Genomic DNA, 26,554 nt, shown 5'->3' on the forward strand with positions numbered 1-26,554 from the left:
ACCTCTTACACCACTTCATTTATTTCAATCACTCCTGATTGTTTTGCTCATCACAGGCCCCCAACCCCCGCCCCCCAAATATAGACTTTTTGAATTTGACGTAAATTGAACCTAAATTAATGTAGGGTTATGTGATGGTAGTCAACTGCCTCCTACTTCTGGCCAGCCCAACCTCCCAGAGAGCATTGTGCCTGATATTACTAAGCATTTTACAGTAGCTGTAAATGGCCTAGCCACACAGCCTCCTTGGCAGGAACAGGAACTCATTCACACTGGCTGAGTGGCGTTGCAATTGTGGCAGCAATCACAATCCCCCTCTAGTACAATCTTCAGCTGCTGATCATTATCGGAATGTAGACGCGTGTAATTGGAGCACCAATTCAATCCTGCATCTCAATGTTGTTTCCTGCTGTGCCCCTCTTCCCCGGCGGCTCCTCCAAACGCTATCTGAACATGTGTCGGGAGCATAACAAATAGCAAATCAAATGCAAGTCATTTAATTGACAATGTAAATGTGAAACAGAGGAATGGTAATAATACACATCGCTCCAGTGAATTGCCTTCAAATGGAAAATGTATTTGTACTTGTGGCTGATGAAGTATTTATGACTGCTGATTACCTGATGATGAGGTGTGTGACCCTCTCCTCTCCCCCGTCCTCCAGGACCCCCCTCTGCCCCACGCAGCATCGTAACCCAGATCAACGACACCACGGTGACTCTAGAGTGGAGCGAGCCCATGGACAGCGGTGGCAGGACTGATCTGAGCTACTCTGTGGAGTGTTCCCTGTGTGGGTCCCCTAGGGGTCCGTGCTCACCCTGCGGGGACAGTGTCAGCTACAGACCCTCTCAGCGAGGCCTGCAGGGCCGCAGGGTGGTGGTCTGGGGCCTCATGCCTCACACCACATACACCTTCTCTATCCAGGCCCTCAACGGGGTCTCCCCTTCCAATGGCAAGGGGGCACCCAGCGATAGAGTTAACATCACCACCAGTCACGAGGGTGAGAGAGGGATGTTTGGGTTGGTGTTGCATGGTTAGAAGAGGAAGTTGAATGTTGTTCTATCTTTGAAAGTCGTTTCTTTGTGTTGGTCTGAGTGCAGTTCCAGTGCTGCTGTCTGTGATCAGGAAGAGTATTTCTACAGAGAGCAGTCTGACTCTCCACTGGTCCGTTCCAGCCCAGCCCCACTACACCATCCTGCAGTACCAGCTACGTTACTGTGAGACGGTGAGGAGAACCAGATCTCTCCTCTCCCACTGACTCACCTCAGGTCTTAGGGAGTTGACTGTTCTATCTCTGTCCATCACTCTGACCTCTCACCCACTGGCTCAACCCATTGTTCTTATCTGCTTTTGTTCAACCTCCATCCCTCTCTCCCTTCATCGTCTCTCTCCATCTCCCTCCATCGTCTCTCTCTCCCTCCATTGTCTCTCTCTCCCTTCATCGTCTCTCTCTCCCTCCATCGTCTCTCTCTCCCTCCATCGTCTCTCTCTCCCTCTCTCCCTTCATCGTCTCTCTCTCCCTCCATCGCCTCTCTCTCCCTCTCTCCCTTCATCGTCTCTCTCTCCCTCCATCGCCTCTCTCTCCCTCCATCGTCTCTCTCTCCCTCCATCGTCCCTCTCTCCCTTCCTCGTCTCTCTCTCCCTCCATCGTCTCTCTCTCCCTCCATCCCTCTCCCTTCATCGTATCTCTCTCCCTTCATCGTCTCTCTCTCCCTCCATCGTCTCTCTCTCCCTCCATCATCTCTCTCTCCCTCAATCGTCTCTCTCTCTCCCTCCATCGTCTCTCTCTCCCTCCATCGTCTCTCTCTCCCTCCATCGTCTCTCTCTCCCTCCATCATCTCTCTCTCCCTCAATCGTCTCTCTCTCTCCCTCCATCGTCTCTCTCTCCCTTCATCGTCTCTCTCTCCCTCCATCGTCTCTCTCTCCCTCCATCGTCTCTCTCTCCCTTCATCGTCTCTCTCTCCCTCCATCGTCTCTCTCTCCCTCCATCGTCTCTCTCTCCCTCCATCGTCTCTCTCTCCCTCCATCGTCTCTCTCTCCCTTCATCGTCTCTCTCTCCCTCCATCGTCTCTCTCTCCCTCCATCGTCTCTCTCTCTCCCTCCCTCCCTCCATTGTCTCTCTCTCCCTCCATCGTCTCTCTCTCCCTCCATTGTCTCTCTCTCCCTCCATCGTCTCTCTCTCCCTCCATCGTCTCTCTCCCTCCATCGTCTCTCTCTCCCTTCATCGTCTCTCTCTCCCTTCATCGTCTCTCTCTCCCTCCATCGTCTCTCTCTCCCTCCATCGTCTCTCTCTCCCTCCATCGTCTCTCTCTCCCTTCATCGTCTCTTTCTCCCTCCATCGTTTCTCTCTCCCTCCATCGTCTCTCTCTCCTTCATCGTCTCTCTCCCTTCATCGTCTTTCTCTCCCTCCATCGTCTCTCTCTCCCTTCATCGTCTCTCTGTCCCCTCATCGTCTCTCTCTCTCTTCATCGTCTCTTTCTCCCTCCATCATCTCTCTCTCCCTTCATCGTCTCTCTCTCTTCATCGTCTCTTTCTCCCTCCATCATCTCTCTCTCCCTCCATCATCTCTCTCTCCTTCATCGTCTCTTTCTCCCTCCATCATCTCTCTATCCGTCCATCGTCTCTCTCTCCCTCCATCATCTCTCTCTCCCTTCATCGTCTCTCTCTCCCTTCATCGTCTCTCTCTCCCTCCATCGTCTCTCTCTCCCTCCATCGTCTCTCTCTCCCTTCATCGTCTCTCTCTCCCTCCATCGTCTCTCTCTCCCTCCATCGTCTCTCTCTCCCTCCATCGTCTCTCTCTCCCTTCATCGTCTCTCTCTCCCTCCATCGTCTCTCTCTCCCTCCATCGTCTCTCTCTCCCTTCATCGTCTCTCTCTCCCTCCATCATCTCTCTCTCCCTCCATCGTCTCTCCCCCATCATCTCTCTCTCCCTCCATCATCTCTCTCTCCCTTCATCGTCTCCCCCCCATCATCTCTCTCTCCCTTCATCGTCTCTCTCTCCCTCCATCGTCTCTCTCTCCCTCCATCGTCTCTCTCTCCCTCCATCGTCTCTCTCTCCCTTCATCGTCTCTCTCTCCCTCCATCGTCTCTCTCTCCCTCCATCGTCTCTCTCTCCCTCCATTGTCTCTCTCTCCCTCCATCGTCTCTCTCTCCCTCCATCGTCTCTCTCCCTCCATCGTCTCTCTCCCTCCATCGTCTCTCTCTCCCTTCATCGTCTCTCTCTCCCTCCATCATCTCTCTCTCTCCCTCCATCGTCTCTCTCTCTCCCTCAATCGTCTCTCTCTCTCCCTTCATCGTCTCTCTCTCCCTTCATTGTCTCTCTCTCCCTCCATCGTCTCTCTCCCTCCATCGTCTCTCTCCCTCCATCGGCTCTCTCTCCCTTCATCGACTCTCTCTCCCTCCATCATCTCTCTCTCCCTCCATCGTCTCTCTCTCCCTCCATCGTCTCTCTCTCTCCCTCCCTCCCTCCATTGTCTCTCTCTCCCTCCATCGTCTCTCTCTCCCTCCATTGTCTCTCTCTCCCTCCATCGTCTCTCTCTCCCTCCATCGTCTCTCTCTCCCTCCATCGTCTCTCTCTCTCCCTCCCTCCCTCCATTGTCTCTCTCTCCCTCCATCGTCTCTCTCTCCCTCCATCGTCTCTCTCTCCCTTCATCGTCTCTCTCTCCCTTCATCGTCTCTCTCTCCCTTCATCGTCTCTCTCTCCCTCCATCGTCTCTCTCCCTTCATCGTCTCTCTCTCCCTCCATCGTCTCTTTCTCCCTCCATCGTCTCTCTCCCTCCATCGTCTCTCTCTCCCTTCATCGACTCTCTCTCCCTCCATCGTCTCTCTCTCCCTCCATCGTCTCTCTCTCCCTCCATCGTCTCTCTCTCTCCCTCCCTCCCTCCATTGTCTCTCTCTCCCTCCATCGTCTCTCTCTCCCTCCATTGTCTCTCTCTCCCTCCATCGTCTCTCTCTCCCTCCATCGTCTCTCTCCCTCCATCGTCTCTCTCTCCCTTCATCGTCTCTCTCTCCCTTCATCGTCTCTCTCTCCCTCCATCGTCTCTCTCTCCCTCCATCGTCTCTCTCTCCCTCCATCGTCTCTCTCTCCCTTCATCGTCTCTTTCTCCCTCCATCGTTTCTCTCTCCCTCCATCGTCTCTCTCTCCCTTCATCGTCTCTCTCCCTTCATCGTCTTTCTCTCCCTCCATCGTCTCTCTCTCCCTTCATCGTCTCTCTGTCCCCTCATCGTCTCTCTCTCTCTTCATCGTCTCTTTCTCCCTCCATCATCTCTCTCTCCCTTCATCGTCTCTCTCTCTCTTCATCGTCTCTTTCTCCCTCCATCATCTCTCTCTCCCTCCATCATCTCTCTCTCCCTTCATCGTCTCTTTCTCCCTCCATCATCTCTCTCTCCCTCCATCGTCTCTCTCTCCCTCCATCATCTCTCTCTCCCTTCATCGTCTCTCTCTCCCTTCATCGTCTCTCTCTCCCTCCATCGTCTCTCTCTCCTCCATCGTCTCTCTCTCTCCCTTCATCGTCTCTCTCTCCCTCCATCGTCTCTCTCTCCCTCCATCGTCTCTCTCTCTCCCTCCATCGTCTCTCTCTCCCTTCATCGTCTCTCTCTCCCTCCATCGTCTCTCTCTCCCTCCATCGTCTCTCTCTCCCTTCATCGTCTCTCTCCCTCCATCATCTCTCTCTCCCTCCATCGTCTCCCCCCATCATCTCTCTCTCCCTCCATCATCTCTCTCTCCCTTCATCGTCTCCCCCATCATCTCTCTCTCCCTTCATCGTCTCTCTCTCCTCCATCGTCTCTCTCTCCCTCCATCGTCTCTCTCTCCCTTCATCGTCTCTCTCTCTCCCTCCATCGTCTCTCTCTCCCTCCATCCCTCTCCCTTCATCGTCTCTCTCTCCCTTCATCGTCTCTCTCTCCCTCCATCGTCTCTCTCCCTCCATCGTCTCTCTCCCTCCATCGTCTCTCTCTCCCTTCATCGTCTCTCTCTCCCTCCATCATCTCTCTCTCTCCCTCCATCGTCTCTCTCTCTCCCTCCATCGTCTCTCTCTCCCTTCATTGTCTCTCTCTCCCTCCATCGTCTCTCTCCCTCCATCGTCTCTCTCCCTCCATCGTCTCTCTCTCCCTTCATCGTCTCTCTCTCCCTCCATCGTCTCTCTCTCTCCCTCCCTCCCTCCATTGTCTCTCTCTCCCTCCATCGTCTCTCTCTCCCTCCATTGTCTCTCTCTCCCTCCATCGTCTCTCTCTCCCTCCATCGTCTCTCTCTCTCCCTCCATCGTCTCTCCCTCCCTCCATCGTCTCTCTCTGTCCCTCCATCGTCTCTCTCTCTCCCTCCATCGTCTCTCCCTCCCTCCATCGTCTCTCTCTCTCCCTCCATCGTCTCTCCCTCCCTCCATTGTCTCTCTCTCCCTCCATCGTCTCTCTCTCCCTCCATCGTCTCTCTCTCCCTTCATCGTCTCTCTCTCCCTTCATCGTCTCTCTCTCCCTCCATCGTCTCTCTCTCCCTTCATCGTCTCTTTCTCCCTTCATCGTCTCTTTCTCCCTCCATCGTTTCTCTCTCCCTCCATCGTCTCTCTCTCCCTTCATCGTCTCTCTCCCTTCATCGTCTTTCTCTCCCTCCATCGTCTCTCTCTCCCTTCATCGTCTCTCTGTCCCCTCATCGTCTCTCTCTCTCTTCATCGTCTCTTTCTCCCTCCATCATCTCTCTCTCCCTTCATCGTCTCTCTCTCTCTTCATCGTCTCTTTCTCCCTCCATCATCTCTCTCTCCCTTCATCGTCTCTTTCTCCCTCCATCATCTCTCTCTCCCTTCATCGTCTCTCTCTCCCTCCATCATCTCTCTCTCCCTTCATCGTCTCCCCCCCATCGTCTCTCTCTCCCTTCATCATCTCTCTCTCCCTCCATCGTCTCTCTCTCCCTCCATCGTCTCTCTCTCCCTTCATCGTCCCCCCCATCGTCTCTCTCTCCCTCGTCTCTCTCTCCCTCCATCGTCTCTCTCTCCCTCCATCGTCTCTCTCTCCCTCCATCGTCTCTCTCTCCCTCCATCGTCTCTCTCTCCCTCCATCGTCTCTCTCTCTCCCTTCATCGTCTCTCTCTCCCTCCATCGTCTCTCTCTCCCTCCATCGTCTCTCTCTCCCTTCATCGTCTCTCTCTCCCTCCATCGTCTCTCTCTCCCTCCATCCCTCTCCCTTCATCGTCTCTCTCTCCCTCCATTGTCTCTCTCTCCCTCCATCGTCTCTCTCTCCCTCCATCGTCTCTCTCTCCCTTCATCGTCTTTCTCTCCCTCCATCGTCTCTCTCTCCCTTCATCGTCTCTCTGTCCCCTCATCGTCTCTCTCTCTCTTCATTGTCTCTTTCTCCCTCCATCATCTCTCTCTCCCTTCATCGTCTCTCTCTCTCTTCATCGTCTCTTTCTCCCTCCATCATCTCTCTCTCCCTTCATCGTCTCTTTCTCCCTCCATCATCTCTCTCTCCCTTCATCGTCTCTCTCTCCCTCCATCATCTCTCTCTCCCTTCATCGTCTCCCCCCATCGTCTCTCTCTCCCTCCATCATCTCTCTCTCCCTTCATCGTCTTCCCCCCCATCGTCTCTCTCTCCCTCCATCGTCTCTCTCTCCCTCCATCGTCTCTCTCTCCCTCCATCGTCTCTCTCTCCCTCCATCGTCTCTCTCTCCCTCCATCGTCTCTCTCTCCCTCCATCGTCTCTCTCTCCCTCCATCGTCTCTCTCTCTCCCTTCATCGTCTCTCTCTCCCTCCATCGTCTCTCTCTCCCTCCATCGTCTCTCTCTCCCTTCATCGTCTCTCTCTCCCTCCATCGTCTCTCTCTCCCTCCATCCCTCTCCCTTCATCGTCTCTCTCTCCCTCCATTGTCTCTCTCTCCCTCCATCGTCTCTCTCTCCCCCCATCGTCTCTCTCTCCCTCCATCGTCTCTCTCTCCCTCCATCGTCTCTCTCTCCCTCCATCGTCTCTCTCTCCCTCCATCGTCTCTCTCTCCCTCCATCGTCTCTCTCTCCCTCCATCGTCTCTCTCTCTCCCTTCATCGTCTCTCTCTCCCTCCATCGTCTCTCTCTCCCTCCATCGTCTCTCTCTCCCTTCATCGTCTCTCTCTCCCTCCATCGTCTCTCTCTCCCTCCATCCCTCTCCCTTCATCGTCTCTCTCTCCCTCCATCGTCTCTCTCTCCCTCCATCGTCTCTCTCTCCCTTCATCGTCTCTCTCCGCCCCGCAGGAGCGTCGAGGTGAGGAGCAGTTGTGTAGCTACAGGGAGAGTGACAGTAACCAGGTGGTGCTGAGTGATCTCCGCAGGGCCACTCAGTATGAGGTGCAGGTTCGGGCCCGCACCATGGCCGGCTACGGCAGCTTCAGCCCAGCAGCCTCCTTCAGAACACTGCCTGACGGTAAGGAAAGGCCCAGGCTTCACTCTCTGAGAGGGGCCTGTCAATATGGCCTGTCCATATCAGAGAGGCCAACAAAGTCTTCTAGGTTTCTTCTAGTTTTGTGTGTGTTAGGTCCGCCCTGTTCTTCTAGTTTATTACCCAGAATACATCAGTTCATTATTTATAAGGTTTGTTTTGGTGTATTTTTTACATTTCCTTGTTACTAATTGTTTTATTTTTCCTTTGCACTCCCCCCTCCTTTTCATCCTTTATTCAGGGGACGACTCTCCTAACCAGCTTCTGATGACCGGTGTCCTTATCGCCATGGGGATGCTTCTGCTCATCACTGTCGTCACTGTGGCTGTTTTCTGCATACGGTGAGAACCAGGAAGAGGGGAGAGGGGAGAGGGGGAGAAGACAGGGACATCAATTCTGTAATGTGCATTTTACAAAAAGGAAACATTAATCTTATCTTAACATTTGACATGTTGTGTTTTTGTAACCTGCACTAATCATATCTTATATCTTAGATAATAACTCTGTTATATACAAACACTATGTCATATTTCAGCAAAACTCTCAGTAAACCAAATACATTTTCTTTGTGACTTTGTGCTTACGAGGCTAGAAGTTATTCCACTCATTATAACCCTCATTGTTTCAGCAAATAGCCCCACATGCCCTCAGAAAAAGGTTCTGGGAACTAGAGAGAGTGAGGGGGGAGGGAGGGAGAGAGAGGGGGACGGGGAGAGAGGGAAAGAGAGGGATGGATATATATATAGAGAGAGAGGGAGGGATGGAGAGATAGAGAGAGGGGGATAGAGCGATAGAGATAGAGGGAGGGGGAGAGAGAGAGATGGATATATATATATATATATATATATATAGAGAGAGAGAGAGAGAGAGAGAGAGAGAGATGGAGGAAGGGAGAGAGGAGGAAAGAGGGAGAGAGAGAGAGAGAGAGAGAGAGGGAGGGAGAGATGGAGGGAGGGAGGCGGTCAGAGACAGGATGCAGCCGTCCCAACCCTGTCTCCACAGGACAGGAGAACAATAGTTCTGACCTTGGGGCACACACCATACACACACATACAGAGTTGTGCACACGCATACATGCGTTACACTAATACGAACACATTCAGTACACAGACATTGCACATACTCTGAGAAATACACAGATGTGTGCAATCACATTTAAACACACACGCATGCACACAAACACACACTCACAGTAGAGGTCTGGACCAACCGCCAGCTGAGGGTGGGGACAGTATTGCTATTTTGGGCCTGTGAGAAAGGAGAGAGAGAGAGAGAGAGAGAGAGAGAGAGAGGCAGGTGCCCAGTAGCTACAGGGCTGTACAGTCCTACTAGGATGGGGCCAAAGTCTCACTAATGGAGGCCTCCAGCCCAGTGCAGCAGACACACAGTCAGTAACACAGAGCAGAATGGCTCCTGAATGGGGGAGAACAGTAGAGGAGGGCCCAGGGTCAAGACATTACAATATTTAACAGTCATGTATTGTGTCTGAGACAGATACCAAATGAGCTTGTTTGTGAGAGACAGGGAGAGAGAGAGACAGGGAGAGGCAGTGTTTTGTCACCGGGCTAACCACATCTTTCTTCCCTCTATCGCTCTTTCTCTGACACCTTGGCGCTTTTATCTCTTTCCCCCTCTCCCTCCTTCCTCTCCCACACTCGGTTCTTTTCCACAGCAGACACAGTAGAATGAAGGACCCAGAGCTGAGTGACAAACATGGACAGTACCTCCTGGGCCAAGGTGAGTACACACACACACACACACACGCATGCAAATAGTGCATACAGATTTGTTAAAAGTCATGTTATTCATATTTTAGTCAGTATGTGACCATGACTGGTTCGTCGTTTAATTCCCCCACTCCCCCCTCCTCAGGAGTCAAGGTCTATATTGACCCCTTTACCTACGAGGACCCTAACGAAGCCGTACGGGAGTTTGCCAAGGAGATCGATGTTTCCTTTGTCAAGATCGAGGAGGTCATTGGTGCCGGTGGGTCTCAGGCTGTCTATGTGATATTATTCAACAGACTGGTGGATAGGCTGTCTCTCTGTGATATTATTAAACAGACTGGTGGATAGGCTGTCTCTCTGTGATATTATTAAACAGACTGGTGGATAGTCTGTCTCTCTGTGATATTATTAAACAGACTGGTGGATAGGCTGTCTCTCTGTGATATTATTAAACAGACTGGTGGATAGGCTGTCTCTATGTGATATTATTAAACAGACTGGTGGATAGGCTGTCTCTCTGTGATATTATTAAACAGACTGGTGGATAGACTGTCTCTCTGTGATATTATTAAACAGACTGGTGGATAGACTGTCTCTCTGTGATATTATTAAACCGACTGGTGGATAGGCTGTCTCTCTGTGATATTATTAAACAGACTGGTGGATAGGGTGTCTCTGTGATATTATTAAACAGACTGGTGGATAGGCTGTCTCTCTGTGATATTATTAAACAGACTGGTAGATAGGCTGTCTCTCTGTGATATTATTAAACAGACTGGTGGATAGGCTGTCTCTCTGTGATATTATTAAACAGACTGGTAGATAGGCTGTCTCTGTGATATTATTAAACAGACTGGTGGATAGGCTGTCTCTCTGTGATATTATTAAACAGACTGGTGGATAGGCTGTCTCTGTGATATTATTAAACAGACTGGTGGATAGGCTGTCTCTCTGTGATATTATTAAACAGACTGGTGGATAGGCTGTCTCTGTGATATTATTAAACAGACTGGTGGATAGGCTGTCTCTCTGTGATATTATTAAACAGACTGGTGGATAGGCTGTCTCTCTGTGATATTATTCAACAGACTGGTGGATAGGCTGTCTCTGTGATATTATTAAACAGAATGGTGGATAGGCTGTCTCTGTGATATTATTAAACAGACTGGTGGATAGGCTGTCTCTCTGTGATATTATTAAACAGACTGGTGGATAGACTGTCTCTCTGTGATATTATTAAACAGACTGGTGGATAGGCTGTCTCTGTGATACTATTAAACAGACTGGTGGATAGGCTGTCTCTCTGTGATATTATTAAACAGACTGGTGGATAGGCTGTCTCTCTGTGATATTATTAAACAGACTGGTGGATAGGCTGTCTCTCTGTGATATTATTAAACAGACTGGTGGATAGGCTGTCTCTCTGTGATATTATTAAACAGACTGGTGGATAGGCTGTCTCTCTGTGATATTATTAAACAGACTGGTGGATAGACTGTCTCTGTGATATTATTAAACAGACTGGTGGATAGGCTGTCTCTCTGTGATATTATTAAACAGACTGGTGGATAGGCTGTCTCTCTGTGATATTATTAAACAGACTGGTGGATAGGCTGTCTCTGTGATATTATTAAACAGACTGGTGGATAGACTGTCTCTCTGTGATATTATTAAACAGACTGGTGGATAGGCTGTCTCTCTGTGATATTATTAAACAGACTGGTGGATAGGCTGTCTCTGTGATATTATTAAACAGACTGGTGGATAGGCTGTCTCTCTGTGATATTATTAAACAGACTGGTGGATAGGCTGTCTCTCTGTGATATTATTAAACAGACTGGTGGATAGGCTGTCTCTGTGATATTATTAAACAGACTGGTGGATAGACTGTCTCTCTGTGATATTATTAAACAGACTGGTGGTTAGGCTGTCTCTCTGTGATATTATTAAACAGACTGGTAGATAGGCTGTCTCTCTGTGATATTATTAAACAGACTGGTGGATAGGCTGTCTCTCTGTGATATTATTCAACAGACTGGTAGATAGGCTGTCTCTCTGTGATATTATTAAACAAACTGGTAGATAGGCTGTCTCTCTGTGATATTATTAAACAGACTGGTGGATAGGCTGTCTCTCTGTGATATTATTAAACAGACTGGTGGATAGGCTGTCTCTGTGATATTATTAAACAGACTGGTGGATAGACTGTCTCTCTGTGATATTATTAAACAGACTGGTGGATAGGCTGTCTCTGTGATATTATTAAACAGACTGGTGGATAGGCTGTCTCTCTGTGATATTATTAAACAGACTGGTGGATAGGCTGTCTCTGTGATATTATTAAACAGACTGGTGGATAGGCTGTCTCTCTGTGATATTATTAAACAGACTGGTGGATAGACTGCCTCTCTGTGATATTATTAAACAGACTGGTGGATAGACTGTCTCTCTGTGATATTATTAAACAAACTGGTGGATAGACTGTCTCTGTGATATTATTAAACAGACTGGTGGATAGACTGTCTCTGTGATATTATTAAACAGACTGGTGGATAGACTGTCTCTGTGATATTATTAAACAGACTGGTGGATAGGCTGTCTCTCTGTGATATTATTAAACAGACTGGTGGATAGGCTGTCTCTCTGTGATATTATTAAACAGACTGGTGGATAGGCTGTCTCTCTGTGATATTATTAAACAGACTGGTGGATAGGCTGTCTCTGTGATATTATTAAACAGACTGGTGGATAGGCTGTCTCTCTGTGATATTATTAAACAGACTGGTGGATAGGCTGTCTCTCTGTGATATTATTAAACAGACTGGTGGATAGACTGTCTCTCTGTGATATTATTAAACAGACTGGTGGATAGGCTGTCTCTGTGATATTATTAAACAGACTGGTGGATAGGCTGTCTCTCTGTGATATTATTAAACAGACTGGTGGATAGGCTGTCTCTCTGTGATATTATTAAACAGACTGGTGGATAGGCTGTCTCTCTGTGATATTATTAAACAGACTGGTGGATAGGCTGTCTCTATGTGATATTATTAAACAGACTGGTGGATAGGCTGTCTCTCTGTGATATTATTAAACAGACTGGTGGATAGACTGTCTCTATGTGATATTATTAAACAGACTGGTGGATAGGCTGTCTCTCTGTGATATTATTAAACAGACTGGTGGATAGGCTGTCTCTCTGTGATATTATTAAACAGACTGGTGGATAGGCTGTCTCTGTGATATTATTAAACAGACTGGTGGATAGACTGTCTCTCTGTGATATTATTAAACAGACTGGTGGATAGGCTGTCTCTCTGTGATATTATTAAACCGACTGGTGGATAGGCTGTCTCTCTGTGATATTATTAAACAGACTGGTGGATAGGCTGTCTCTCTGTGATATTATTAAACAGACTGGTGGATAGGCTGGCTCTCTGTGATATTATTAAACAGACTGGTGGATAGGCTGTCTCTCTGTGATATTATTAAACAGACTGGTGGATAGGCTGTCTCTCTGTGATATTATTAAACAGACTGGTGGATAGGCTGTCTCTCTGTGATATTATTAAACAGACTGGTAGATAGGCTGTCTCTCTGTGATATTATTAAACAGACTGGTGGATAGGCTGTCTCTCTGTGATATTATTAAACAGACTGGTGGATAGGCTGTCTCTCTGTGATATTATTAAACAGACTGGTGGATAGGCTGTCTCTCTGTGATATTATTAAACAGACTGGTGGATAGTCTGTCTCTCTGTGATAGCTGTCTCTGTGATATTATTAAACAGACTGGTGGATAGGCTGTCTCTCTGTGATATTATTAAACAGACTGGTGGATAGGCTGTCTCTCTGTGATATTATTAAACAGACTGGTGGATAGGCTGTCTCTGTGATATTCTGTAAACAGATATTATTAAACAGACTGGTGGATAGGCTGTCTCTGTGATATTATTAAACAGACTGGTGGATAGGCTGTCTCTGTGATATTATTAAACAGACTGGTGGATAGGCTGTCTCTGTGATATTATTAAACAGACTGGTGGATAGGCTGTCTCTCTGTGATATTATTAAACAGACTGGTGGATAGGCTGTCTCTCTGTGATATTATTAAACAGACTGGTGGATAGGCTGTCTCTCTGTGATATTATTAAACAGACTGGTGGATAGGCTGTCTCTGTGATATTATTAAACAGACTGGTGGATAGGCTGTCTCTCTGTGATATTATTAAACAGACTGGTGGATAGGCTGTCTCTCTGTGATATTATTAAACAGACTGGTGGATAGGCTGTCTCTCTGTGATATTATTAAACAGACTGGTGGATAGGCTGTCTCTGTGATATTATTAAACAGACTGGTGGATAGGCTGTCTCTCTGTGATATTATTAAACAGACTGGTGGATAGGCTGTCTCTCTGTGATATTATTAAACAGACTGGTGGATAGGCTGTCTCTCTGTGATATTATTAAACAGACTGGTGGATAGGCTGTCTCTCTGTGATATTATTAAACAGACTGGTGGATAGGCTGTCTCTCTGTGATATTATTAAACAGACTGGTGGATAGCTGCTATTAAACAGACTGGTGGATCTGTCTCTGTGATATTATTAAACAGACTGGTGGATAGGCTGTCTCTCTGTGATATTATTAAACAGACTGGTGGATAGGCTGTCTCTCTGTGATATTATTAAACAGACTGGTGGATAGGCTGTCTCTCTGTGATATTATTAAACAGACTGGTGGATAGGCTGTCTCTCTGTGATATTATTAAACAGACTGGTGGATAGGCTGTCTCTCTGTGATATTATTAAACAGACTGGTGGATAGGCTGTCTCTCTGTGATATTATTAAACAGACTGGTGGATAGGCTGTCTCTCTGTGATATTATTAAACAGACTGGTGGATAGGCTGTCTCTCTGTGATATTATTAAACAGACTGGTGGATAGGCTGTCTCTCTGTGATATTATTAAACAGACTGGTGGATAGGCTGTCTCTCTGTGATATTATTAAACAGACTGGTGGATAGGCTGTCTCTCTGTGATATTATTAAACAGACTGGTGGATAGGCTGTCTCTCTGTGATATTATTAAACAGACTGGTGGATAGGCTGTCTCTCTGTGATATTATTAAACAGACTGGTGGATAGGCTCTCTGTGATATTATTAAACAGACTGGTGGATAGGCTGTCTCTCTGTGATATTATTAAACAGACTGGTGGATAGGCTGTCTCTCTGTGATATTATTAAACAGACTGGTGGATAGGCTGTCTCTCTGTGATATTATTAAACAGACTGGTGGATAGGCTGTCTCTCTGTGATATTATTAAACAGACTGGTGGATAGGCTGTCTCTGTGATATTATTAAACAGACTGGTGGATAGGCTGTCTCTCTGTGATATTATTAAACAGACTGGTGGATAGGCTGTCTCTGTGATATTATTAAACAGACTGGTGGATAGGCTGTCTCTCTGTGATATTATTAAACAGACTGGTGGATAGGCTGTCTCTCTGTGATATTATTAAACAGACTGGTGGATAGGCTGTCTCTGTGATATTATTAAACAGACTGGTGGATAGGCTGTCTCTCTGTGATATTATTAAACAGACTGGTGGATAGGCTGTCTCTCTGTGATATTATTAAACAGACTGGTGGATAGGCTGTCTCTCTGTGATATTATTAAACAGACTGGTGGATAGGCTGTCTCTCTGTGATATTATTAAACAGACTGGTGGATAGGCTGTCTCTCTGTGATATTATTAAACAGACTGGTGGATAGGCTGTCTCTCTGTGATATTATTAAACAGACTGGTGGATAGGCTGTCTCTCTGTGATATTATTAAACAGACTGGTGGATAGGCTCTCTCTGTGATATTATTAAACAGACTGTGATATTATTATTAAACAGACTGGTGGATAGGCTGTCTCTCTGTGATATTATTAAACAGACTGGTGGATAGGCTGTCTCTCTGTGATATTATTAAACAGACTGGTGGATAGGCTGTCTCTCTGTGATATTATTAAACAGACTGGTGGATAGGCTGTCTCTCTGTGATATTATTAAACAGACTGGTGGATAGGCTGTCTCTCTGTGATATTATTAAACAGACTGGTGGATAAAGGACTGATCTCTCTGTGATATTATTAAACAGACTGGTGGATAGGCTGTCTCTCTGTGATATTATTAAACAGACTGGTGGATAGGCTGTCTCTCTGTGATATTATTAAACAGACTGGTGGATAGGCTGTCTCTCTGTGATATTATTAAACAGACTGGTGGATAGGCTGTCTCTCTGTGATATTATTAAACAGACTGGTGGATAGGCTGTCTCTCTGTGATATTATTAAACAGACTGGTGGATAGGCTGTCTCTCTGTGATATTATTAAACAGACTGGTGGATAGGCTGTCTCTCTGTGATATTATTAAACAGACTGGTGGATAGCTGCTGATATTATTCTAGGCTCTGTGATATTATTAAACAGACTGGTGGATAGGCTGTCTCTCTGTGATATTATTAAACAGACTGGTGGATAGGCTGTCTCTCTGTGATATTATTAAACAGACTGGTGGATAGGCTGTCTCTGTGATATTATTAAACAGACTGGTGGATAGGCTGTCTCTGTGATATTATTAAACAGACTGGTGGATAGGCTGTCTCTCTGTGATATTATTAAACAGACTGGTGGATAGGCTGTCTCTCTGTGATATTATTAAACAGACTGGTGGATAGGCTGTCTCTCTGTGATATTATTAAACAGACTGGTGGATAGGCTGTCTCTCTGTGATATTATTAAACAGACTGGTGGATAGGCTGTCTCTCTGTGATATTATTAAACAGACTGGTGGATAGGCTGTCTCTCTGTGATATTATTAAACAGACTGGTGGATAGCTGTCTCTGATATTATTCTGGATAGGCTGTCTCTCTGTGATATTATTAAACAGACTGGTGGATAGGCTGTCTCTGTGATATTATTAAACAGACTGGTGGATAGGCTGTCTCTCTGTGATATTATTAAACAGACTGGTGGATAGGCTGTCTCTCTGTGATATTATTAAACAGACTGGTGGATAGGCTGTCTCTCTGTGATATTATTAAACAGACTGGTGGATAGGCTGTCTCTCTGTGATATTATTAAACAGACTGGTGGATAGGCTGTCTCTCTGTGATATTATTAAACAGACTGGTGGATAGGCTGTCTCTCTGTGATATTATTAAACAGACTGGTGGATAGGCTGTCTCTCTGTGATATTATTAAACAGACTGGTGGATAGGCTGTCTCTCTGTGATATTATTAAACAGACTGGTGGATAGGCTGTCTCTCTGTGATATTATTAAACAGACTGGTGGATAGGCTGTCTCTCTGTGATATTATTAAACAGACTGGTGGATAGGCTGTCTCTCTGTGATATTATTAAACAGACTGGTGGATAGGCTGTCTCTCTGTGATATTATTAAACAGACTGGTGGATAGGCTGTCTCTGTGATATTATTAAACAGACTGGTGGATAGGCTGTCTCTCTGTGATATTATTAAACAGACTGGTGGATAGGCTGTCTCTCTGTGATATTATTAAACAGACTGGTGGATAGGCTGTCTCTCTGTGATATTATTAAACAGACTGGTGGATAGGCTGTCTCTCTGTGATATTATTAAACAGACTGGTGGATAGGCTGTCTCTCTGTGATATTATTAAACAGACTGGTGGATAGGCTGTCTCTCTGTGATATTATTAAACAGACTGGTGGATAGGCTGTCTCTGTGATATTATTAAACAGACTGGTGGATAGACTGTCTCTCTGTGATATTATTAAACAGACTGGTGGATAGGCTGTCTCTCTGTGATATTATTAAACAGACTGGTGGATAGGCTGTCTCTCTGTGATATTATTAAACAGACTGGTGGATAGACTGTCTTTCTCTGATATTATTAAACAGACTGGTGGATAGGCTGTCTCTCTGTGATATTATTAAACAGACTGGTGGATAGGCTGTCTCTCTGTGATATTATTAAACAGACTGGTGGATAGGCTGTCTCTCTGTGATATTATTAAACAGACTGGTGGATAGGCTGTCTCTCTGTGATATTATTAAACAGACTGGTGGATAGGCTGTCTCTCTGTGATATTATTAAACAGACTGGTGGATAGGCTGTCTCTCTGTGATATTATTAAACAGACTGGTGGATAGGCTGTCTCTCTGTGATATTATTAAACAGACTGGTGGGCTGTCTCTCTGTGATATTATTAAACAGACTGGTGGATAGGCTGTCTCTGTGATATTATTAAACAGACTGGTGGATAGGCTGTCTCTCTGTGATATTATTAAACAGACTGGTGGATAGGCTGTCTCTCTGTGATATTATTAAACAGACTGGTGGATAGGCTGTCTCTCTGTGATATTATTAAACAGACTGGTGGATAGGCTGTCTCTCTGTGATATTATTAAACAGACTGGTGGATAGGCTGTCTCTCTGTGATATTATTAAACAGACTGGTGGATAGGCTGTCTCTCTGTGATATTATTAAACAGACTGGTGGATAGGCTGTCTCTCTGTGATATTATTAAACAGACTGGTGGATATGCTGTCTCTGTGATATTATTAAACAGACTGGTGGATAGGCTGTCTCTGTGATATTATTAAACAGACTGGTGGATAGGCTGTCTCTCTGTGATATTATTAAACAGACTGGTGGATAGGCTGTCTCTCTGTGATATTATTAAACAGACTGGTGGATAGGCTGTCTCTCTGTGATATTATTAAACAGACTGGTGGATAGGCTGTCTCTCTGTGATATTATTAAACAGACTGGTGGATAGGCTGTCTCTCTGTGATATTATTAAACAGACTGGTGGATAGGCTGTCTCTCTGTGATATTATTAAACAGACTGGTGGATAGGCTGTCTCTCTGTGATATTATTAAACAGACTGGTGGATAGGCTGTGTCTCTGTGATATTATTAAACAGACTGGTGGATAGGCTGTCTCTCTGTGATATTATTAAACAGACTGGTGGATAGGCTGTCTCTCTGTGATATTATTAAACAGACTGGTGGATAGGCTGTCTCTCTGTGATATTATTAAACAGACTGGTGGATAGGCTGTCTCTGTGATATTATTAAACAGACTGGTGGATAGGCTGTCTCTGTGATATTATTAAACAGACTGGTGGATAGACTGTCTCTCTGTGATATTATTAAACAGACTGGTGGATAGGCTGTCTCTGTGATATTATTAAACAGACTGGTGGATAGGCTGTCTCTCTGTGATATTATTAAACAGACTGGTGGATAGGCTGTCTCTCTGTGATATTATTAAACAGACTGGTGGATAGGCTGTCTCTCTGTGATATTATTAAACAGACTGGTGGATAGGCTGTCTCTCTGTGATATTATTAAACAGACTGGTGGATAGGCTGTCTCTCTGTGATATTATTAAACAGACTGGTGGATAGGCTGTCTCTGTGATATTATTAAACAGACTGGTGGATAGGCTGTCTCTGTGATATTATTAAACAGACTGGTGGATAGGCTGTCTCTCTGTGATATTATTAAACAGACTGGTGGATAGGCTGTCTCTCTGTGATATTATTAAACAGACTGGTGGATAGGCTGTCTCTCTGTGATATTATTAAACAGACTGGTGGATAGGCTGTCTCTCTGTGATATTATTAAACAGACTGGTGGATAGGCTGGCTGTCTCTCTGTGATATTATTAAACAGACTGGTGGATAGGCTGTCTCTCTGTGATATTATTAAACAGACTGGTGGATAGGCTGTCTCTCTGTGATATTATTAAACAGACTGGTGGATAGGCTGTCTCTCTGTGATATTATTAAACAGACTGGTGGATAGGCTGTCTCTCTGTGATATTATTAAACAGACTGGTGGATAGGCTGTCTCTCTGTGATATTATTAAACAGACTGGTGGATAGGCTGTCTCTCTGTGATATTATTAAACAGACTGGTGGATAGGCTGTCTCTGTGATATTATTAAACAGACTGGTGGATAGGCTGTCTCTGTGATATTATTAAACAGACTGGTGGATAGGCTGTCTCTCTGTGATATTATTAAACAGACTGGTGGATAGGCTGTCTCTCTGTGATATTATTAAACAGACTGGTGGATAGGCTGTCTCTCTGTGATATTATTAAACAGACTGGTGGATAGGCTGTCTCTCTGTGATATTATTAAACAGACTGGTGGATAGGCTGTCTCTCTGTGATATTATTAAACAGACTGGTGGATAGGCTGTCTCTGTGATATTATTAAACAGACTGGTGGATAGGCTGTCTCTCTGTGATATTATTAAACAGACTGGTGGATAGGCTGTCTCTCTGTGATATTATTAAACAGACTGGTGGATAGGCTGTCTCTCTGTGATATTATTAAACAGACTGGTGGATAGGCTGTCTCTCTGTGATATTATTAAACAGACTGGTGGATAGGCTGTCTCTAAACAGACTGGTGATATTATTAAACAGACTGGTGGATAGGCTGTCTCTCTGTGATATTATTAAACAGACTGGTGGATAGGCTGTCTCTCTGTGATATTATTAAACAGACTGGTGGATAGGCTGTCTCTGTGATATTATTAAACAGACTGGTGGATAGGCTGTCTCTCTGTGATATTATTTAAACAGACTGGTGATATTATTAGGCTGTGGATCTGTCTCTGTGATATTATTAAACAGACTGGTGGATAGGCTGATCTGTCTCTCTGTGATATTATTAAACAGACTGGTGGATAGGCTGTCTCTCTGTGATATTATTAAACAGACTGGTGGATAGGCTGTCTCTCTGTGATATTATTAAACAGACTGGTGGATAGGCTGTCTCTGTGATATTATTAAACAGACTGGTGGATAGGCTGTCTCTCTGTGATATTATTAAACAGACTGGTGGATAGGCTGTCTCTCTGTGATATTATTAAACAGACTGGTGGATAGGCTGTCTCTCTGTGATATTATTAAACAGACTGGTGGATAGGCTGTCTCTCTGTGATATTATTAAACAGACTGGTGGATAGGCTGTCTCTCTGTGATATTATTAAACAGACTGGTGGATAGGCTGTCTCTCTGTGATATTATTAAACAGACTGGTGGATAGGCTGTCTCTCTGTGATATTATTAAACAGACTGGTGGATAGGCTGTCTCTCTGTGATATTATTAAACAGACTGGTGGATAGGCTGTCTCTCTGTGATATTATTAAACAGACTGGTGGATAGGCTGTCTCTCTGTGATATTATTAAACAGACTGGTGGATAGGCTGTCTCTCTGTGATATTATTAAACAGACTGGTGGATAGGCTGTCTCTCTGTGATATTATTAAACAGACTGGTGGATAGGCTGTCTCTCTGTGATATTATTAAACAGACTGGTGGATAGGCTGTCTCTCTGTGATATTATTAAACAGACTGGTGGATAGGCTGTCTCTCTGTGATATTATTAAACAGACTGGTGGATAGGCTGTCTCTGTGATATTATTAAACAGACTGGTGGATAGGCTGTCTCTCTGTGATATTATTAAACAGACTGGTGGATAGGCTGTCTCTCTGTGATATTATTAAACAGACTGGTGGATATGCTGTCTCTGTGATATTATTAAACAGACTGGTGGATAGGCTGTCTCTGTGATATTATTAAACAGACTGGTGGATAGGCTGTCTCTCTGTGATATTATTAAACAGACTGGTGGATAGGCTGTCTCTCTGTGATATTATTCTGTGATATTATTAAACAGACTGGTGGATAGGCTGTCTCTCTGTGATATTATTAAACAGACTGGTGGATAGGCTGTCTCTCTGTGATATTATTAAACAGACTGGTGGATAGGCTGTCTCTCTGTGATATTATTAAACAGACTGGTGGATAGGCTGTCTCTCTGTGATATTATTAAACAGACTGGTGGATTTGCTGTCTCTGTGATATTATTAAACAGACTGGTGGATAGGCTGTCTCTGTGATATTATTAAACAGACTGGTGGATTATTAAACAGGCTGTCTCTCTGTGATATTATTAAACAGACTGGTGGATAGGCTGTCTCTCTGTGATATTATTAAACAGACTGGTGGATAGGCTGTCTCTCTGTGATATTATTAAACAGACTGGTGGATAGGCTGTCTCTCTGTGATATTATTAAACAGACTGGTGGATGCTGTCTCTCTGTGATATTATTAAACAGACTGGTGGATAGGCTGTCTCTCTGTGATATTATTAAACAGACTGGTGGATAGGCTGTCTCTCTGTGATATTATTAAACAGACTGGTGGATAGGCTGTCTCTCTGTGATATTATTAAACAGACTGGTGGATAGGCTGTCTCTCTGTGATATTATTAAACAGACTGGTGGATAGGCTGTCTCTCTGTGATATTATTAAACAGACTGGTGGATAGGCTGTCTCTCTGTGATATTATTAAACAGACTGGTGGATAGGCTGTCTCTCTGATATTATTAAACAGACTGGTGGATCTCTCTGTGATATTATTAAACAGACTGGTGGATAGGCTGTCTCTCTGTGATATTATTAAACAGACTGGTGGATAGGCTGTCTCTCTGTGATATTATTAAACAGACTGGTGGATAGGCTGTCTCTCTGTGATATTATTAAACAGACTGGTGGATAGGCTGTCTCTCTGTGATATTATTAAACAGACTGGTGGATAGGCTGTCTCTCTGTGATATTATTAAACAGACTGGTGGATAGGCTGTCTCTCTGTGATATTATTAAACAGACTGGTGGATAGGCTGTCTCTGTGATATTATTAAACAGACTGGTGGATAGGCTGTCTCTCTGTGATATTATTAAACAGACTGGTGGATAGGCTGTCTCTCTGTGATATTATTAAACAGACTGGTGGATAGGCTGTCTCTCTGTGATATTATTAAACAGACTGGTGGATAGGCTGTCTCTCTGTGATATTATTAAACAGACTGGTGGATAGGCTGTCTCTGTGATATTATTAAACTGTGATATTATTAAACAGACTGGTGGATAGGCTGTCTCTCTGTGATATTATTAAACAGACTGGTGGATAGGCTGTCTCTCTGTGATATTATTAAACAGACTGGTGGATAGGCTGTCTCTCTGTGATATTATTAAACAGACTGGTGGATAGGCTGTCTCTCTGTGATATTATTAAACAGACTGGTGGATAGGCTGTCTCTCTGTGATATTATTAAACAGACTGGTGGATAGGCTGTCTCTCTGTGATATTATTAAACAGACTGCTGTGGATATTATAAACAGACTGGTCTCTCTGTGATATTATTAAACAGACTGGTGGATAGGCTGTCTCTCTGTGATATTATTAAACAGACTGCTGTCTCTGTGATATTATTAGACTGGTGGATAGGCTGTCTCTCTGTGATATTATTAAACAGACTGGTGGATAGGCTGTCTCTGTGATATTATTCTGTGATATTATTAAACAGACTGGTGGATAGGCTGTCTCTCTGTGATATTATTAAACAGACTGGTGGATAGGCTGTCTCTCTGTGATATTATTAAACAGACTGGTGGATAGGCTGTCTCTCTGTGATATTATTAAACAGACTGGTGGATAGGCTGTCTCTGTGATATTATTAAACAGACTGGTGGATAGGCTGTCTCTGTGATATTATTAAACAGACTGGTGGATAGGCTGTCTCTGTGATATTATTAAACAGACTGGTGGATAGGCTGTCTCTCTGTGATATTATTAAACAGACTGGTGGATAGGCTGTCTCTCTGTGATATTATTAAACAGACTGGTGGATAGGCTGTCTCTCTGTGATATTATTAAACAGACTGGTGGATAGGCTGTCTCTCTGTGATATTATTAAACAGACTGGTGGATAGGCTGTCTCTCTGTGATATTATTAAACAGACTGGTGGATAGGCTGTCTCTCTGTGATATTATTAAACAGACTGGTGGATATGCTGTCTCTGGTGATATTATTAAACAGACTGGTGGATAGGCTGTCTCTGTGATATTATTAAACAGACTGGTGGATAGGCTGTCTCTCTGTGATATTATTAAACAGACTGGTGGATAGGCTGTCTCTCTGTGATATTATTAAACAGACTGGTGGATAGGCTGTCTCTCTGTGATATTATTAAACAGACTGGTGGATAGGCTGTCTCTCTGTGATATTATTAAACAGACTGGTGGATAAACTGTCTTTCTCTGTGATATTATTAAACAGACTGGTGGATAGGCTGTCTCTCTGTGATATTATTAAACAGACTGGTGGATAGGCTGTCTCTCTGTGATATTATTAAACAGACTGGTGGATAGGCTGTCTCTCTGTGATATTATTAAACAGACTGGTGGATAGGCTGTCTCTCTGTGATATTATTAAACAGACTGGTGGATAGATATTATTAAACAGCTGATCTCTCTGTGATATTATTAAACAGACTGGTGGATAGGCTGTCTCTCTGTGATATTATTAAACAGACTGGTGGATAGGCTGTCTCTCTGTGATATTATTAAACAGACTGGTGGATAGGCTGTCTCTCTGTGATATTATTAAACAGACTGGTGGATAGGCTGTCTCTGTGATATTATTAAACAGACTGGTGGATAGGCTGTCTCTCTGTGATATTATTAAACAGACTGGTGGATAGGCTGTCTCTCTGTGATATTATTAAACAGACTGGTGGATAGATATTATTAAACAGCTGTCTCTCTGTGATATTATTAAACAGACTGGTGGATAGGCTGTCTCTGTGATATTATTAAACAGACTGGTGGATAGGCTGTCTCTCTGTGATATTATTAAACAGACTGGTGGATAGGCTGTCTCTCTGTGATATTATTAAACAGACTGGTGGATAGGCTGTCTCTCTGTGATATTATTAAACAGACTGGTGGATAGGCTGTCTCTCTGTGATATTATTAAACAGACTGGTGGATAGGCTGTCTCTCTGTGATATTATTAAACAGACTGGTGGATAGGCTGTCTCTGTGATATTATTAAACAGACTGGTGGATAGGCTGTCTCTCTGTGATATTATTAAACAGACTGGTGGATAGGCTGTCTCTCTGTGATATTATTAAACAGACTGGTGGATAGGCTGTCTCTCTGTGATATTATTAAACAGACTGGTGGATAGGCTGTCTCTCTGTGATATTATTAAACAGACTGGTGGATAGGCTGTCTCTGTGATATTATTAAACAGACTGGTGGATAGGCTGTCTCTCTGTGATATTATTAAACAGACTGGTGGATAGGCTGTCTCTCTGTGATATTATTAAACAGACTGGTGGATAGGCTGTCTCTCTGTGATATTATTAAACAGACTGGTGGATGGTGGATAGACTGATCTCTCTGTGATATTATTAAACAGACTGGTGGATAGGCTGTCTCTCTGTGATATTATTAAACAGACTGGTGGATAGGCTGTCTCTCTGTGATATTATTAAACAGACTGGTGGATAGGCTGTCTCTCTGTGATATTATTAAACAGACTGGTGGATAGGCTGTCTCTCTGTGATATTATTAAACAGACTGGTGGATAGGCTGTCTCTCTGTGATATTATTAAACAGACTGGTGGATAGGCTGTCTCTCTGTGATATTATTAAACAGACTGGTGGATAGGCTGTCTCTGTGATATTATTAAACAGACTGGTGGATAGGCTGTCTCTCTGTGATATTATTAAACAGACTGGTGGATAGGCTGTCTCTCTGTGATATTATTAAACAGACTGGTGGATAGGCTGATCTGTCTCTGTGATATTATTAAACAGACTGGTGGATAGGCTGTCTCTCTGTGATATTATTAAACAGACTGGTGGATAGGCTGTCTCTCTGTGATATTATTAAACAGACTGGTGGATAGGCTGTCTCTCTGTGATATTATTAAACAGACTGGTGGATAGGCTGTCTCTCTGTGATATTATTAAACAGACTGGTGGATAGGCTGTCTCTCTGTGATATTATTAAACAGACTGGTGGATAGGCTGTCTCTCTGTGATATTATTAAACAGACTGGTGGATAGGCTGTCTCTCTGTGATATTATTAAACAGACTGGTGGATAGGCTGTCTCTCTGTGATATTATTAAACAGACTGGTGGATAGGCTGTCTCTCTGTGATATTATTAAACAGACTGGTGGATAGGCTGTCTCTCTGTGATATTATTAAACAGACTGTCTCTCTGTGATATTATTAAACAGACTGGTGGATAGGCTGATAGGCTGTCTCTGTGATATTATTAAACAGACTGGTGGATAGGCTGTCTCTCTGTGATATTATTAAACAGACTGGTGGATAGGCTGTCTCTCTGTGATATTATAACAGACTGGTGGATAGGCTGTCTCTCTGTGATATTATTAAACAGACTGGTGGATAGGCTGTCTCTGATATGATTAAACAGACTGGTGGATTAATTAAACAGACTGGTGGATAGGCTGTCTCTCTGTGATATTATTAAACAGACTGGTGGATAGGCTGTCTCTGTGATATTATTAAACAGACTGGTGGATAGGCTGTCTCTCTGTGATATTATTAAACAGACTGGTGGATAGACTGTCTCTCTGTGATATTATTAAACAGACTGGTGGATAGACTGTCTCTCTGTGATATTATTAAACAGACTGGTGGATAGGCTGTCTCTATGTGATATTATTAAACAGACTGGTGGATAGGCTGTCTCTGTGATATTATTAAACAGACTGGTGAATAGACTGTCTCTCTGTGATATTATTAAACAGACTGGTGGATAGGCTGTCTCTCTGTGATATTATTAAACAGACTGGTGGATAGGCTGTCTCTCTGTGATATTATTAAACAGACTGGTGGATAGACTGTCTTTCTCTGATATTATTAAACAGACTGGTGGATAGGCTGTCTCTCTGTGATATTATTAAACAGACTGGTGGATAGGCTGTCTCTCTGTGATATTATTAAACAGACTGGTGGATAGGCTGTCTCTCTGTGATATTATTAAACAGACTGGTAGATAGGCTGTCTCTCTGTGATATTATTAAACAGACTGGTGGATAGGCTGTCTCTCTGTGATATTATTAAACAGACTGGTGGATAGGCTGTCTCTCTGTGATATTATTAAACAGACTGGTGGATATGCTGTCTCTGTGATATTATTAAACAGACTGGTGGATAGGCTGTCTCTGTGATATTATTAAACAGACTGGTGGATAGGCTGTCTCTCTGTGATATTATTAAACAGACTGGTGGATAGGCTGTCTCTCTGTGATATTATTAAACAGACTGGTGGATAGGCTGTCTCTATGTGATATTATTAAACAGACTGGTGGATAGGCTGTCTCTCTGTGATATTATTAAACAGACTGGTGGATAGGCTGTCTCTGTGATATTATTAAACAGACTGGTGGATAGGCTGTCTCTCTGTGATATTATTAAACAGACTGGTGGATAGGCTGTCTCTCTGTGATATTATTAAACAGACTGGTGGATAGGCTGTCTC

The 26,554-nt window shown here is 44.2% G+C and overlaps 1 protein-coding gene across 1 annotated transcript in view; it reads left to right on the forward strand.

Annotated features, from left to right (window-relative positions):
• The window catches only part of LOC115119932 (ephrin type-B receptor 4a-like), an 85,875-nt gene that overhangs the window by 54,085 nt on the left and 5,236 nt on the right, over window positions 1–26,554 (forward strand). The window contains exons 6-11 of the mRNA XM_065004866.1: window positions 665–1,000; window positions 1,101–1,225; window positions 7,208–7,376; window positions 7,633–7,732; window positions 9,064–9,128; window positions 9,264–9,377. Of these exons, the coding sequence (XP_064860938.1) occupies window positions 665–1,000; window positions 1,101–1,225; window positions 7,208–7,376; window positions 7,633–7,732; window positions 9,064–9,128; window positions 9,264–9,377 (909 nt within the window). The remainder of the gene's footprint in view (window positions 1–664; window positions 1,001–1,100; window positions 1,226–7,207; window positions 7,377–7,632; window positions 7,733–9,063; window positions 9,129–9,263; window positions 9,378–26,554) is intronic.

Source organism: Oncorhynchus nerka, linkage group LG19, assembly GCF_034236695.1.
Source record: "Oncorhynchus nerka isolate Pitt River linkage group LG19, Oner_Uvic_2.0, whole genome shotgun sequence".
Taxonomy (NCBI): Eukaryota; Metazoa; Chordata; class Actinopteri; order Salmoniformes; family Salmonidae; genus Oncorhynchus; species Oncorhynchus nerka.